Here is a 12,699-nt window from a genome sequence, read left to right as displayed (position 1 = left end):
TGTATTATTTACCTGTTCCATGATGATTTACACAGACGTTGTGCACAGTTGCGGCATCAACATGATATACGTGCATTTTGGGACCTGACTTTCTATGCTCGATTGAGAAAAGGGTGACCCAACACATTTCAATGACTAACTAGGCCTTGAAATCAAACTGCACATGAATCAACCATTAACAGGATGCAGGTTAACTTTTAAAACATTTTGTTCGATGTTGAAATCAAGATTACCTTATCCTTCTGTTCTCTTGAGATATCCAGGTGCCTTTGGCAGCAAGCAATTGCTTCATCAAAGCTTCCAAGTACCTTCAGTGTATTTCCAAGGTTGCCACTGGCTTTTGCTTCACCAATCCGATCCCCAATGGTCCTTTTGAAAAAGGAGAGATTAATTCTGAATAGCTTTGTTATGGGACTTAAACATATGTACTGAATCGTTACAAGTAACAAACCATGTGCAAACACCTACCAACCAGAGATCCAACATTCTGAGATTGGGTGCTCTGAAATGGAGCACACTATATTCCCCAAACCTTCCCATAAATTTGTGTGGAAAGATCAATAAGACGGACACACTGAGTTTTTTTTTGCAAAATGGTCTATTTACATGGTGTAAAAATATTCAGTCACGAAAAGGAGATTTCAATTCAGTATTCACAGCAGGACAGAAGTCACTAACATCGAGACAGAATCATAGAACTGGAATTGGAGGAACCCATCTCACCCACTGAACCTTAAGCATCAATTCAGCCAGTTGTCCTCCCTGTTCTTTCACTGCACGACTGCAATCTGTCTCCTGCTATGGGAAGGATATTATTAAATTGGGAAGAGTGCAGAAAAGATTTACAAGGATGTTACTGGGACTAGGTGGTTTGAGTTATAAAGGAGAGGCTGGTTAGGCTGGGACAAGTTTTTCTCTGGAGTGTCAGAGGCTGAGGGGTGACCTTACAAAGTTTCTCAAATCATGAGGGACACAGATAAGGTGAACAGTTCAAGTTTTTTTCGTGTAGTAGGGGAGTCGAAAGCTGGATGGCATAGGTTTAAGGTGAGAGGGGAGAAATTTAAAATGGACCTGGGGGGCAACGTTTTAAACACAGAAGGTGTTACATATATGGAACAAACTGACAGAGGAAGTGGTAGACACAGGTACAGTTACATTATCTGAAAGACTTTTGGATACATGCATGGATAAAGGTTTAAAGGGATACAGGCCAAATGCAGCCAAAAGGGACTACTTTAGCTTGGAAAACCTAGTCAGTATGGACAAGTTGGACCCAAGAGTCTGTTTTTGTGCTGCATGTCTCTCTGACTCTGTCTCTCCATTCTCCAATTCCCCTTTGAAGATTTTCATTGACCATGTTTCCACCAAGTCCATGAAGCAATACGTTCCAAATCCCAATCACATTGAGCAAGGATTTTTTTTGACTGATGCCAACAGTGTAGTTTCAATTCCTGCATTGGCTGAGATTACTGTGAAGGACTCTGCTTCTCAATCTCTACCTTCATCTGAGATGTAGTGACCCTTAGGTTAAACTATCACCATCCATCTCTCTCTATTGACAGAGCAGCCCCATGTTATATTTATGGTAACCTTATTTCCACATGTGCATTTTACCATACAAGTTATTTGGAGATCTCATTCAGTGCCTTTTTCTTTGGGTATGATCATATTTCACCGTACTAGCTAAACTCAATGGCCAACAGATTATGTGCCCTTCAAACTCAGGTACATCTACAGGTTGCTCTGCTATAACATGCATTTCATTGACACGAATTCACTATAACACAATTGACAAACTGGGGACACTGTTTCTAAACTGCAACGTTTTAAAGCGTGTATTGGTTATAACGTGATTCCAACCCCATTAGTTTAAAATTGTGCTGCTATGACACAATTTCCTTACAACAGGGGTTGCACCAGAATGGAACTACTGTGTTATAGCAGAACTGACTGTATGTCAATACATTATATATTCCCAACAGCAGCAAAATGCAAAACAGATTTTGCATTGTTCTTTTACCATACCCTTGCAGAAACTGCTAGGGGCATTCACAAACCAGCTCAAGGAAAACAAAAGGGGGTATAAAATAGATACATGAAGAGATAACCAGGGTGTTTGATCTTAACCCGTGCATCTTAACCCTTAATTTCAGGGGGACATGGCAATTTTGTAAAATACTTCTCCGCGAGTCAAGCTGCAAATCATTTTCTTTTTTGGGTTTTGAACTTTATCTTGCACTGAACTCACCTGGCTAGTGTTAGGTCATGCTTGTGGTATTCCAGAGCTTTGGAATACTCCTTCAGGTAAAAGTAGGCATTGCCCAGTTGACTGTAGATGGCGCTCAAAGTCTTTAGGTCCTCTGTCCCAACCTGCACGGCTGCTTCAAAGAATGCCACTCCAGCCTTGAAATCCCCAGCTTTGCACAGTCGCTCCCCTTCGAGGGCAAGCTCAAGGCACGATGCCTCCATTCTATTCAGGATTTCAAAAAAAAAGACATATATTTTACAAAATAATCTTGACACATCGTTACTTTTCTATTAGTTGCGAAAACTGCTGGATCCCTCTCCACTGCCCACAGATCAACCACTGTTTTCATAACTTTGGTGACCCCAAGATAAACAACTTCCACCTGGAAGGTCACTCACCTTTACTCATCCCCACCCTACCTCAGCTCATCTAATGTGGAGACCATCACCCATACCTTCATTTCCTCCAAGTTCATCTCCAAGTTGAGCTGATGACTTCAAGTTCACCCCGTACCTCCCAATATGTTTTTATTACTCCGCATACATGAACTCATCCAAAACTTTGCCTTGTGCCTGTTAACTCACACTACTCTCATACAGCAACAAGAACTTGCAATTATGTAGTACCTTTAACCTAGCGTAAGCATAGGACTACTATCCAGCAAAAGTGGCATGACCACATAAGAAAATGGCAGGTTGGATGTCCAAATTCTTGGTCAAAGGTGTAGGCATTAAGGAAGAGAGGGATGAAGATGTTTCAGATTTCAGGAGCTATCCGAAGGAATTGTACAGATGTACTTGAACCTTCACATTAATTAAAGTAATTTGAGCCTACAGGGCGTAGGTTTAAGGTGACGAGGAAAGATGCAAAAGGGACCTGAGGGGCAACTTTTTCACACAAAGGGTGATGTGTGTATGGAATGAGATGCCAGAGGAAGTGGTGGAGGCTGATACAATTACAACATTTAAAAGGCATCTGGATGGATCTATAAATAGGAATGGTTAAGAGGGATATGGTCCAAATGCTGGCATATGTGACTAGATTAATTTAGGATGTCTGGTTGACATGGACGAGTTGGACTGAAGGGTCTTTTTCCGTGTTGTACATCTCTATGGCTATTTTGGCTGCTTCCATTAGCAATCTTATTTCACAGTTTTATTTAGACATACAGTAAACCATCATTGGGGGCACCATACTTGAACTTAGAACCATTTGACTGAAGGGTTAATGGAGCCTGAGAATGGGGTACAGGGTGGGCTAGGGAAGTGTGGACTGTGGACAGGCTGTCTGAATAGAAAATACAGTTGGGCTTTTCACTGCTGACCAATGACCAGAAGCAAACCCAAGTATCTCAGTGTAAGTTGAAGATAGATAGAATTACAGCTCTTGGGATACCTTAATTCATTGGAATAGGTAACTGTTAAATCACTGCCTGGGTTCAAAAATAAAGGATGGTTTATCAGGTGCATGTACCAGTGGGTAGATGGTTCCCACAGAATTTTAACTCTCAGAGTCCCAAAGAAATGAACAAGGCAAAGTTGTGGCAAAAGCAATGCTCATGTTAAGGTATACAGAATACAATTGTTTGAAGAACTCGGATACTCTAAAGAAATTTTTCATTTGGACACAATTAAAAGCCACTTTGCCTAAAATGGCAACTTAAACTGCACTTCGAAGGTAACAAGACTACACAAAAGCAGAATAATACCATAAAGCAAAGGATGATACATAGATTCATAGAGAAGTGCAGCATGGAAACAGACCCTTCGGTCCAACCCGTCCATGATAAGCAGATATCCCAACCTAATCTAGTTCCACCTGCCAGCACCTGGCCCATGTCCCTCCAAACCCTTCCTATTCATATACCCATCCAGATGCCTTTAAATGTTGCAATTGTACTTGCCTCTATCACTTCCTCTGGCAGCTCATTCCATACACGTACCACCCTCTGCACGAAAACATTGCCCCTTTTACATCTTTCCCCTCTCACCCATAACCTATGCCCTCTAGTTCTGGACTCCCCCACCTCAGAGAAAAGACTTTGTCTATTTATCCCATCTATGCCCCTCATGATTTTACAAACCTCGAGAAGGTCACCCCTCAGCCTCCGACACTCCAGGAAAAACAGCCCCAGCCTACTCAACCTCTCTCTATAGTTCAAATCCTCCAACGCTGGCAACATCCTTGTAAATCTTTCCTGAACTCTTTCAAGTTTCTCTTTCTGATAGGAAGGAGACCAGAATTGCACGCAATATTCCAACAATGGCCTAACCAATGTCCTGTACAGCTGCAACATGACCTCCCAACTCCTGTACTCAATACTCTGACCAATAAAGGAAAGCATACCAAATGCCTTTTTCATTAGCCTATCTACCTGCGACTCCACTTTCAAGGAGCTATGAACCTGCACTCCAAGGTCTCTTTGTTCAGCAACACTCCCTAGGACCTTACTATTAAGTATATAAGTCCTGCTAAGATTTGCTTTCCCAAAATGCAGCACCTCACATTTATATAAATTAAACTCCGCCCGCCACTCCTCAGCCCATTGGCCCATCTGATCATGATCCTGTTGTAATCTTAAGGTAACCTTCTTCACTGTCCACTACACCTCCAATTTTGGTGTCATCTGCAAACTTACTAACTGGACCTCTCATGCTCACATCCAAATCATTTATATAAATGACAAAAAGTAGAGGACCCAGCACCGATCCTTGTGGCACTCCACTGGTCACAGGCCTCCAATCTGAAAAACAATCCTCCACCACCACCCTCTATCTTCTACCTTTGAGCCAGTTTTGTATCCAAATGGCTAGTTCTCCCTGTATTCCACGAGATCCAACCTTGCTAATCAGTCTCCCATGGGGAACCTTGTTGAACGCCCTACTGAAGTCCATATAGATCACATCTACTGCTCTGCCCTCATCAATCTTCTTTGTTACTTCTTCAAAAAACTCAATCAAGTTTGTGAGACATGATTTCCCATGCAGAAAGCCATGTTGACTATCCCGAATCAGTCCTTGCTTTTCAGGATTCCCTCCAACAACTTGCCCACCACCTACGTCAGGCTCACTGGTCTATAGTTCCCTGGCTTGCCCTTACCATCCTTCTTAAACAGTGGCCCCATGTTAGTCAACCTCTAGTCTTCTGGCACCTCACCTGTGACTATCGATGATGCAACTATCTCAGCCATGGGTCCAGCAATCGCTTCCCTAATTTCCCACACAGAGTTCTGGGGTACACCTGATCCGGTCCTGGGGATTTATCTGGTTTTATGCATTTCAAGACATGTAGCACTTTCTCCTCTGTAATATGGACATTTTTCAAGATGTCACCATCTATTTTCCTTCATTCTATACCTTCCATGTCCTTTTCCACAGTAAACATTGATGCAAAATACTCGTTTAGTATCTCCCCCACCTTGTTAATCTCTGAGGGGCCCTATTGTCTCCCTAGTTACCCTTTTATCCTTAATGCAAAAGGGACAAAAACCATTTGTTTTCTCCTTAACCCTATTTTCCAAAGCTACCTCATGTCCCCATTTTGCCCTTCTGATGTCCCTCTTAAAAATACTCCTACTGCCTTTATACTCTTCTGGATTTACTCAATCTATCCTGTCTATACCTGACATATGCTTCCTTGTTTTTCTTAACCAAACCCTCAAATTCTTTAGTCATTCAGCATTCCTTATACCTACCAGCCTTCCCTTTCACCCTGACAGGAATATACTTTCACTGGATTCTTGTTATCTCATTTATGAAAGCTTCCCATTTTCCAGCCATCCCTTTCCCTGCGAACATCTGCCTCCATCAGCTTTTGAAAGTTCATGCCTAATATTGTCAAAATTAGCCTTCCTCCAGTTTAGAACTTCAGCTTGTAGATCTGGTCTATCCTTTTCCATCACTATTTTAAATCTAATAGAATTATGATCACCGGCCCCAAAGTGGTCCCCCACTACACCTCAGTCACCTGCCCTGCCTTATTTCCCAAGAGTAAGTCAAGTTTTGCACCTTCTCTCGTAGGTACATCCACATATTGAATCAGAAAATGTTCTTGTACACACTTAACAAATTCCTCTCCATCTAAACCCTTAACACTATGGCAGTCCCAGTCGATGTTTGGAAAGTTAAAATCCCCTACCATAACCACCCTATTATTCTTACAGATAACTGAGATCTATTACAAATCTGTTTCTCAGTTTCCCTCTGACTATTAAGGGGGTCTATAACACAATCCCAATAAGGTTATCATCCCTTTCTTATTTCTCAGTTCAACCCAAATAACTTCCCTGGATGTCTTTCTGAGAATATCCATCCTCAGTACAGCTATCCCTTATCAAAAACTCTACTCCCCCTCCTCTCCTGCCTCCCTTTCTGTCCTTCCTGTAGCATTTGCATCCTGGAACATTAAGCTGCCAGTCCTGCCCATCCCCGAGCCACATTGCTGTAATTGCTATGATACCCAGTCCCATGTTCCTAACCATACCCTGAGTTCATTCGCCTTCCCTGTTTGGCCTCTTGCATTGAAATAAATGCAGTTTAATTTATCAGTCCTACCTTTTTTTCTGCTTTGTCCCTGCCTGCCATGTTTGACTCACTCCTTTTATCAACTGTACTAGTCTCAGATTGATCTCTTTCCTCACTATCTCCCTGGGTCCCAACCCCCACACTCCCCCCTCCCCCTTCTAGTTTAAATCCCTCTGGGCAGCTCTAGCAAATCTCCCTGCCAGTATATTAGTCCCCTTCCAATTCAAGTGCAATTTGTCCTTCTTGTGTAGGTCGCTTCTACTCCAAAAGAGATTCCAATGATCCAAAACTGTGAATCCTTCTCCCATACACCAGCTCTTCAGCCATGCACTCATCTGCTCTATACTCCTATTCCTACCCTCACTAGCTCACAGCACCAGGACTAATCCAGATATTAATAGTCTTAAGGATCTCCTTTTTAAGTTCCTGCCTACCCTCTGTAATCTCCCTTCAGAATCTCAACCTTTTCCCTTCCTATGTCGTTGGTTCCAATGTGTACAATGACCTCCTGCTGGTCCCTCTTGCCCTTGAGAACATTCTGCACCATCTCTAAGACATCCTTGATCCTGGCACCAGGGAGGTAAGACACTATTCCAATTTTCGCTGCTGGCCACAGAAAGATTTCTCTGTGACTCAGACCAGACAGTCCCCTAACACAATTGATCTCTTGGAACCCAACGTACCCCTTATTACATTAGAGTCAGTCTCGATACCAGAAACTTGGCTGTTCTTGCTACATTGCCCTTAGAATCCATCACCCCCTACATTTTCCAAAACAGCATACTTGTTTGAAATGGGGATAGCCACAGAAGACTTCTGTAGTACCTGCCTACCGCTCTTACCTTTCCTGGAATTAACCCATCTATGTGAGTGTATCTGTAACTTTTCCTATAACTGCCATCCATCACATCCTCTTGCTCTTGTAAATTCCTCATTGCCTCTGTCTCTCCAACTGTTCAGTTTGATCTGATAGATTCACAACGGCATTTATTGCAAACATAATCCTCAGTAACTAGTCAATGCTCCCTAAACTCCCATATCTGACAAGAAGCACATATCACTGTACTGAAGGCTATTTTTGCTTCTTTCAGAAAATAGCACTATCTTATTCTTTTACAAAACACTGCTCCAGGCTAACTTAATACTTATGTCCCTTTATTAAACTTACACCATATCTCAATAAAAACATTTAATCAAGAAAGAACCCACTCTATTCACTACTGCACTAAGGCAACACTTAAAAATATTCACTTATCTGTTTCTGTGCTGTGACCTGTCCCAAACAGGTTCCTCCAAGATTAGTTGTAAATTTCACTGTTTGTTAATTTTCCCAGACGCACTCCGACGTCCAGCGATACTTGAATTCAAACAGCAAACGCAGTAACTGTGCAGGTTCACTGCTGTGTCAGTTAGCAGTGTGAGTTTCTCTCTCTCTCTCTCTTTCTCTCTCTCTCCCGCTCCCTCTCCCTCTCTCCTGCACTGACCTCACCATGTGCTGCCTTTGTCTGTTCCTCTCCCTTTTAAAAGTGCTTTTGTTTTGACTTTCTTTTCCTCCAAAGTTCCAAAACAATGCAACAGCATATCAAACAGTGATTGCTGCTCCTGGAATTCGAAGAAATCACCTCCAACACCTGAAATACCTCAAAAAAGGAGCAGCTTGTTACAGCCAGACATTTTTCCCATCTTCATCATGAAACACAAAAAGCAATATTCAGGCGACCAAATGTTTGGTCAAAGCTGTCATACGTTTTGGACATGTCATAAAATTCTCCGCCATAAATATAAAGAAAAACTTAAGAAATCAAGTTAGATCTGTTAATTTGCTTTCACGGAAATTTTTATGTGTAACTGATTGGCCAATGTCTCATTATGCATGATGTTATGCTCGTCCACATTCAATACTGTCCAAGTCTTATTTCCATTATCTGACAGTTACACGGAAAACCTTCCATGGGCTAATATATTTTATGAAAATAAAGATGCATTGCCACATTGGTCACCTGCCCACTAAATGAGGTGAGCTTTATCACATCCACGTGGAACATACAAAATTGCACTGATATTGCCATTTGTGTCAGAAGGTTTAGAAAGCATGCAATTGAGTCAGAATCAAGAAATTTGCATCACTCATTTCAATAAACACTTATAATCATTTCACATGCTGAGATATGATAAGCTCACCTGCCAGCAAGCAAGCTTTGAAGGACATTGGAGCTAGACTCCAGAATATATACTGAATGTATCTCAATTGCTGGTTTTGAACACAAGAGAAGAGAGAAGTAAAATTGATTCGTGGGCAATAACTGGAAGACTCCCTCTCTCTCTACATCGGAACACACTGCCTGGTTAAAAAGCAAAGTGGCAAAACCATCATTTACCAAGACCTCAAAGGCATTTATAGACTCCATTGCTAAGGTTATGAGTCTGTAAGTATTTCAAAGCTACAACAGTGGTCTCTTGAATTCAAATGACTTTTTAAACTATATAAGCTTTATTCTCCTTGCTTTTACTGGAAACTCTCCCCTTTAAAATTATTGCCTGTGTTTAATGTCACATTTCCATTTTCTTTTCAATTGAGGCTAGACAGTAATAAAATTCCCCTTTCTTATCCTCAAGGAAGCCATGGTAATTGGCTACTCCATTTTCAAGAAAATATTATAATTGAAGTTGTACACTGAAATGAAATTTAAAAAGCTGTCACCGAGTGAGAGGGAGTTTAAACGTGGCAGCCGATTTCTCTTCCTCATCAGATTGCAAAAACAGTTTCAGTATGTATTGACAATGCAAGGCAAATTAATCCCAAAACGAGTGGCAGTGTAGCGAAGACAGTAAATATTGACTGTCATTTTAGCTCTCATGCCGCATTAAGCACAGAGGAAAAAAATGAATTGAATTTGACTTGTGCTCAGTTTATCTGCTTATTATATAAAATTTTCAGACAACTTACGATTATATCTGGTTTATCACTAGTTCTAGGTATGAAACATGTTTATTTAAAACACTTTTAAAATACCTCAGCAATGACAGGATTTCTAGACACGTTCTCAACCTAGGTCCACACAGTACATTGTCCTTCAATAATGTCAGTTTTCTCATCCCTTGCTGGACCTTGAGCAATCAAGTACAACAAACACAGATCAGTGAACAGATGAATATAGTTCAGACACAGATCAATTAAACTATTAAATTGTTGATGATGGTTAATAGATGAACACAAATACCATGGGTGATTTGGTGATGGGAAATGAAGTCGGTTGTCTGTAAGAGCACTTCTGGATATAAGAAGAAAGATGAAAGTATTAAACATTCCAGGAATATTCGTACTCTCCTTTACAGCACAAGGACACTTCAGAGTCAGTGAACTGGTCTGATTCTAATTAGTATGTTATCATCAACTCCTGGTGCCAGTCATGAGTCACTGGATAAGACTCTTACCTCAGAGTCACAAATTTTGAATTTAAACCCCACTCCAGATACTCAAGTAGAAGTGTCGAGACCAACATTCATATTTCACTACAGAGGAGTGCTACATTGGCAGGAGGTACCATCTGTCAAGTGAGATGCTAAACAGAATGCAACCTAAAATGCCACATGGCACTATTTTATACAAATTCATGGGGGCGGGGCGTTCTTCTGTGTCCTGGTTAATAGTTGTGCCTCAATTGACGTCAGGCTCTCTGGTCATTGTTGGATTGCTGTTTCTAAGAGCTTGCCATGCATAAATTGGCTGCTGCATTTCGACAAATCAATGACTTCAGAACATTACAGCCAATGAAGGGATTTCTGAAAAGTGCTGTCTGACACTCAGAGGTCATGAAAAACCCAGCAACTGGACAACACCACTCATCTCTGCACCATGACTTTCTTCTCCAAAACAGCATGTCAAAAACCAGTAGCAGAACGAACAGACTGCGAATGTGTGTGCCTTGGGAAGTCTGCACATTTTGAAGACTCGAGTTGTGCAATGTTATTTTCAGCTTCTGCCGATATTTTTGCAGGTCCACTGTACATGCAGCCCTAATCTTTGGGATGGTTGGACATCTTAAATCAAGACAAACATTTGCATGAGCAAATAAAAACATTGAAAGTGAATACTGTAGTGCCAGCACTTTACATATTAGCAGGGAAACGTAAATTGTCAACCTGCCTGAAACAAGGTAGATCTGTCATAAGCGTTTCTCTTTTCTTCCTGATTCCTTGAAGAAAAAAGTGCATTTATACAACATTGCATGATGTTCCAATGTACCGCACAAGTAACAAATTATTTTTACCTGTGGCGATTACTCTGGAGGGAATGGTACACTGCACACAGTAAGAACCTGCATACAGCAGTGTGGAGAAGACCAATTACAAACAGCAACAGAATTTGATGGTCATTAACAAAAGAACCCAAGGCAGCATGGTGAGACAAATGTTCTCATTTTAAAAAAATAACAGCAATTACATTAGATCAGAAATGCACTACCCAAGTACAGGTTGGAGGCAGACTGAATTGTTGATTCCTAAAAGAATTGGGTAATTGCCCAGATTTTAAAAATTGCAGGGCTACAGCTGAGCCATCTGTGCAATGTGACATCACACACACATGGCAGGCTGAATGGCCTCCAACTACAACCACTCAATGATCGTACACAAGAAGACAATTTGCCATTCAAGTACATGCTATGTATGACCTAAGTGCATCTATCAGCTTTGATACTATAAGTCTTAATAGCCTGACCAAAGAAAATTTTCATTTCAGCTTTGAATCTCACCCCGCCCAAATCACCTCCTGAAACACAACAGTGTTTTGCATCTTTGGGATATGGGGGACTGACAGAAAAAGATTTCTGGAATCCCACTACCTCTTGCTGTGAAGGGGCTATTGCTGGTCATCAATCCTTAAACAGCTGAGCTCTCATGCTCAGGTTAAATCTCCTGGTTCTGAAGGGCACAACAAACTAATTTCATACAGTCAGGACTAAGTGGTAAATGTAAAACAAACAACTGCAGATGCTGGAGATCTGAAACAAACAAAAACATAAATTGCTGGAGAAAGTCAGCAGGTCTGACAGCATTTGTGGAGAAAAACCCAGAGTTAACATTGAGTTGTATGACCCTTCTTGTGCTCCCCACACCTATCTGAATGTGGAATATATGGCTGACATTAAAGGTTTTGCTGAAACTGCCACTTGCTCAAGATACACCTGATGTTCAAACTTGCTCCTTGCGCAAGAATGAAAACTCAATTTAAAAGTGCAAGTGACAGCAATATTTGAATTTAGTGTTACTGAGAAAAACAAAGAACTTAAATGACCCAATTCCAAATTAGGAGCTAAATACTGAAGGGGAAGAAACAAAAAAGATAGTTTTGAGCCAAATTAAAAATGATTTTTAAAAGCCAAAAAAATGAAAAACGGGTTCAAAAATGATTTTCAAAATGTATTTCAAAAAAAGTTTGCATAAGAGAACAGGGGAGTGAAAATAAAAATAGAAATTGTTGGAAAAGCTCAGCGGGTCTGGCAGCAAATGTGGAGAGAAATCAGAGTGAATGTTTCAGGTTGATTGACCCTCCCTCAGAACTGAGGGGAATGAACATAACTAGTGAACAAACAAAGATCCATTGAATGCCAGAGTTGGACGCGGTTTGGAACGTGGGGGGGGGAGGGCAGGGTAATGCTGCAATTCAAGACAGAGATAATGTTTAATGCTGTAGAAATAGCTGAGACTTGTGAAAAATGAAAACTTCACTGTTCTGGGTAGTATATTCAATCTTGTTTACTGCATACAAAATCATTTCTCTTTTAAAACAGATATCTGAAGCTGTTCCGAGTGAAACAAGTATGCAAAGTGGTGTAGGTACTCACAGCTCGTCTAAATGCACAGTCGCTACACACAGGCCCGGTGGTGTGTTTGTGCAGTTTAAGCTGCTCTTTGTAGATACCACTG

The 12,699-nt window shown here is 41.1% G+C and overlaps 1 protein-coding gene across 8 annotated transcripts in view; it reads right to left on the bottom strand.

Annotated features, from left to right (window-relative positions):
• Positions 1 to 12,699, bottom strand: part of gpsm1b (G protein signaling modulator 1b) — a 222,873-nt gene that overhangs the window by 134,502 nt on the left and 75,672 nt on the right. For 7 of the 8 annotated variants that reach the window (XM_043720509.1, XM_043720507.1, XM_043720510.1 and 4 more), the window contains 2 exons: positions 2,249 to 2,470; positions 234 to 369 (listed from right to left, as the gene is read on the bottom strand). In XM_043720509.1, coding sequence (XP_043576444.1) covers positions 234 to 369; positions 2,249 to 2,470 — 358 coding nt within the window. Of the gene's footprint in view, positions 1 to 233; positions 370 to 2,248; positions 2,471 to 9,784; positions 9,880 to 9,992; positions 10,011 to 12,699 lie in introns of those variants that run through there. The other variant, XM_043720506.1, reaches the window with a different exon arrangement.

This window comes from Chiloscyllium plagiosum, chromosome 30 (genome assembly GCF_004010195.1).
Source record: "Chiloscyllium plagiosum isolate BGI_BamShark_2017 chromosome 30, ASM401019v2, whole genome shotgun sequence".
NCBI classification, from domain to species: Eukaryota; Metazoa; Chordata; class Chondrichthyes; order Orectolobiformes; family Hemiscylliidae; genus Chiloscyllium; species Chiloscyllium plagiosum.
Note: the sequence above shows the minus strand (reverse complement) of the source record. Positions and strands in the feature narration are given on the sequence as shown.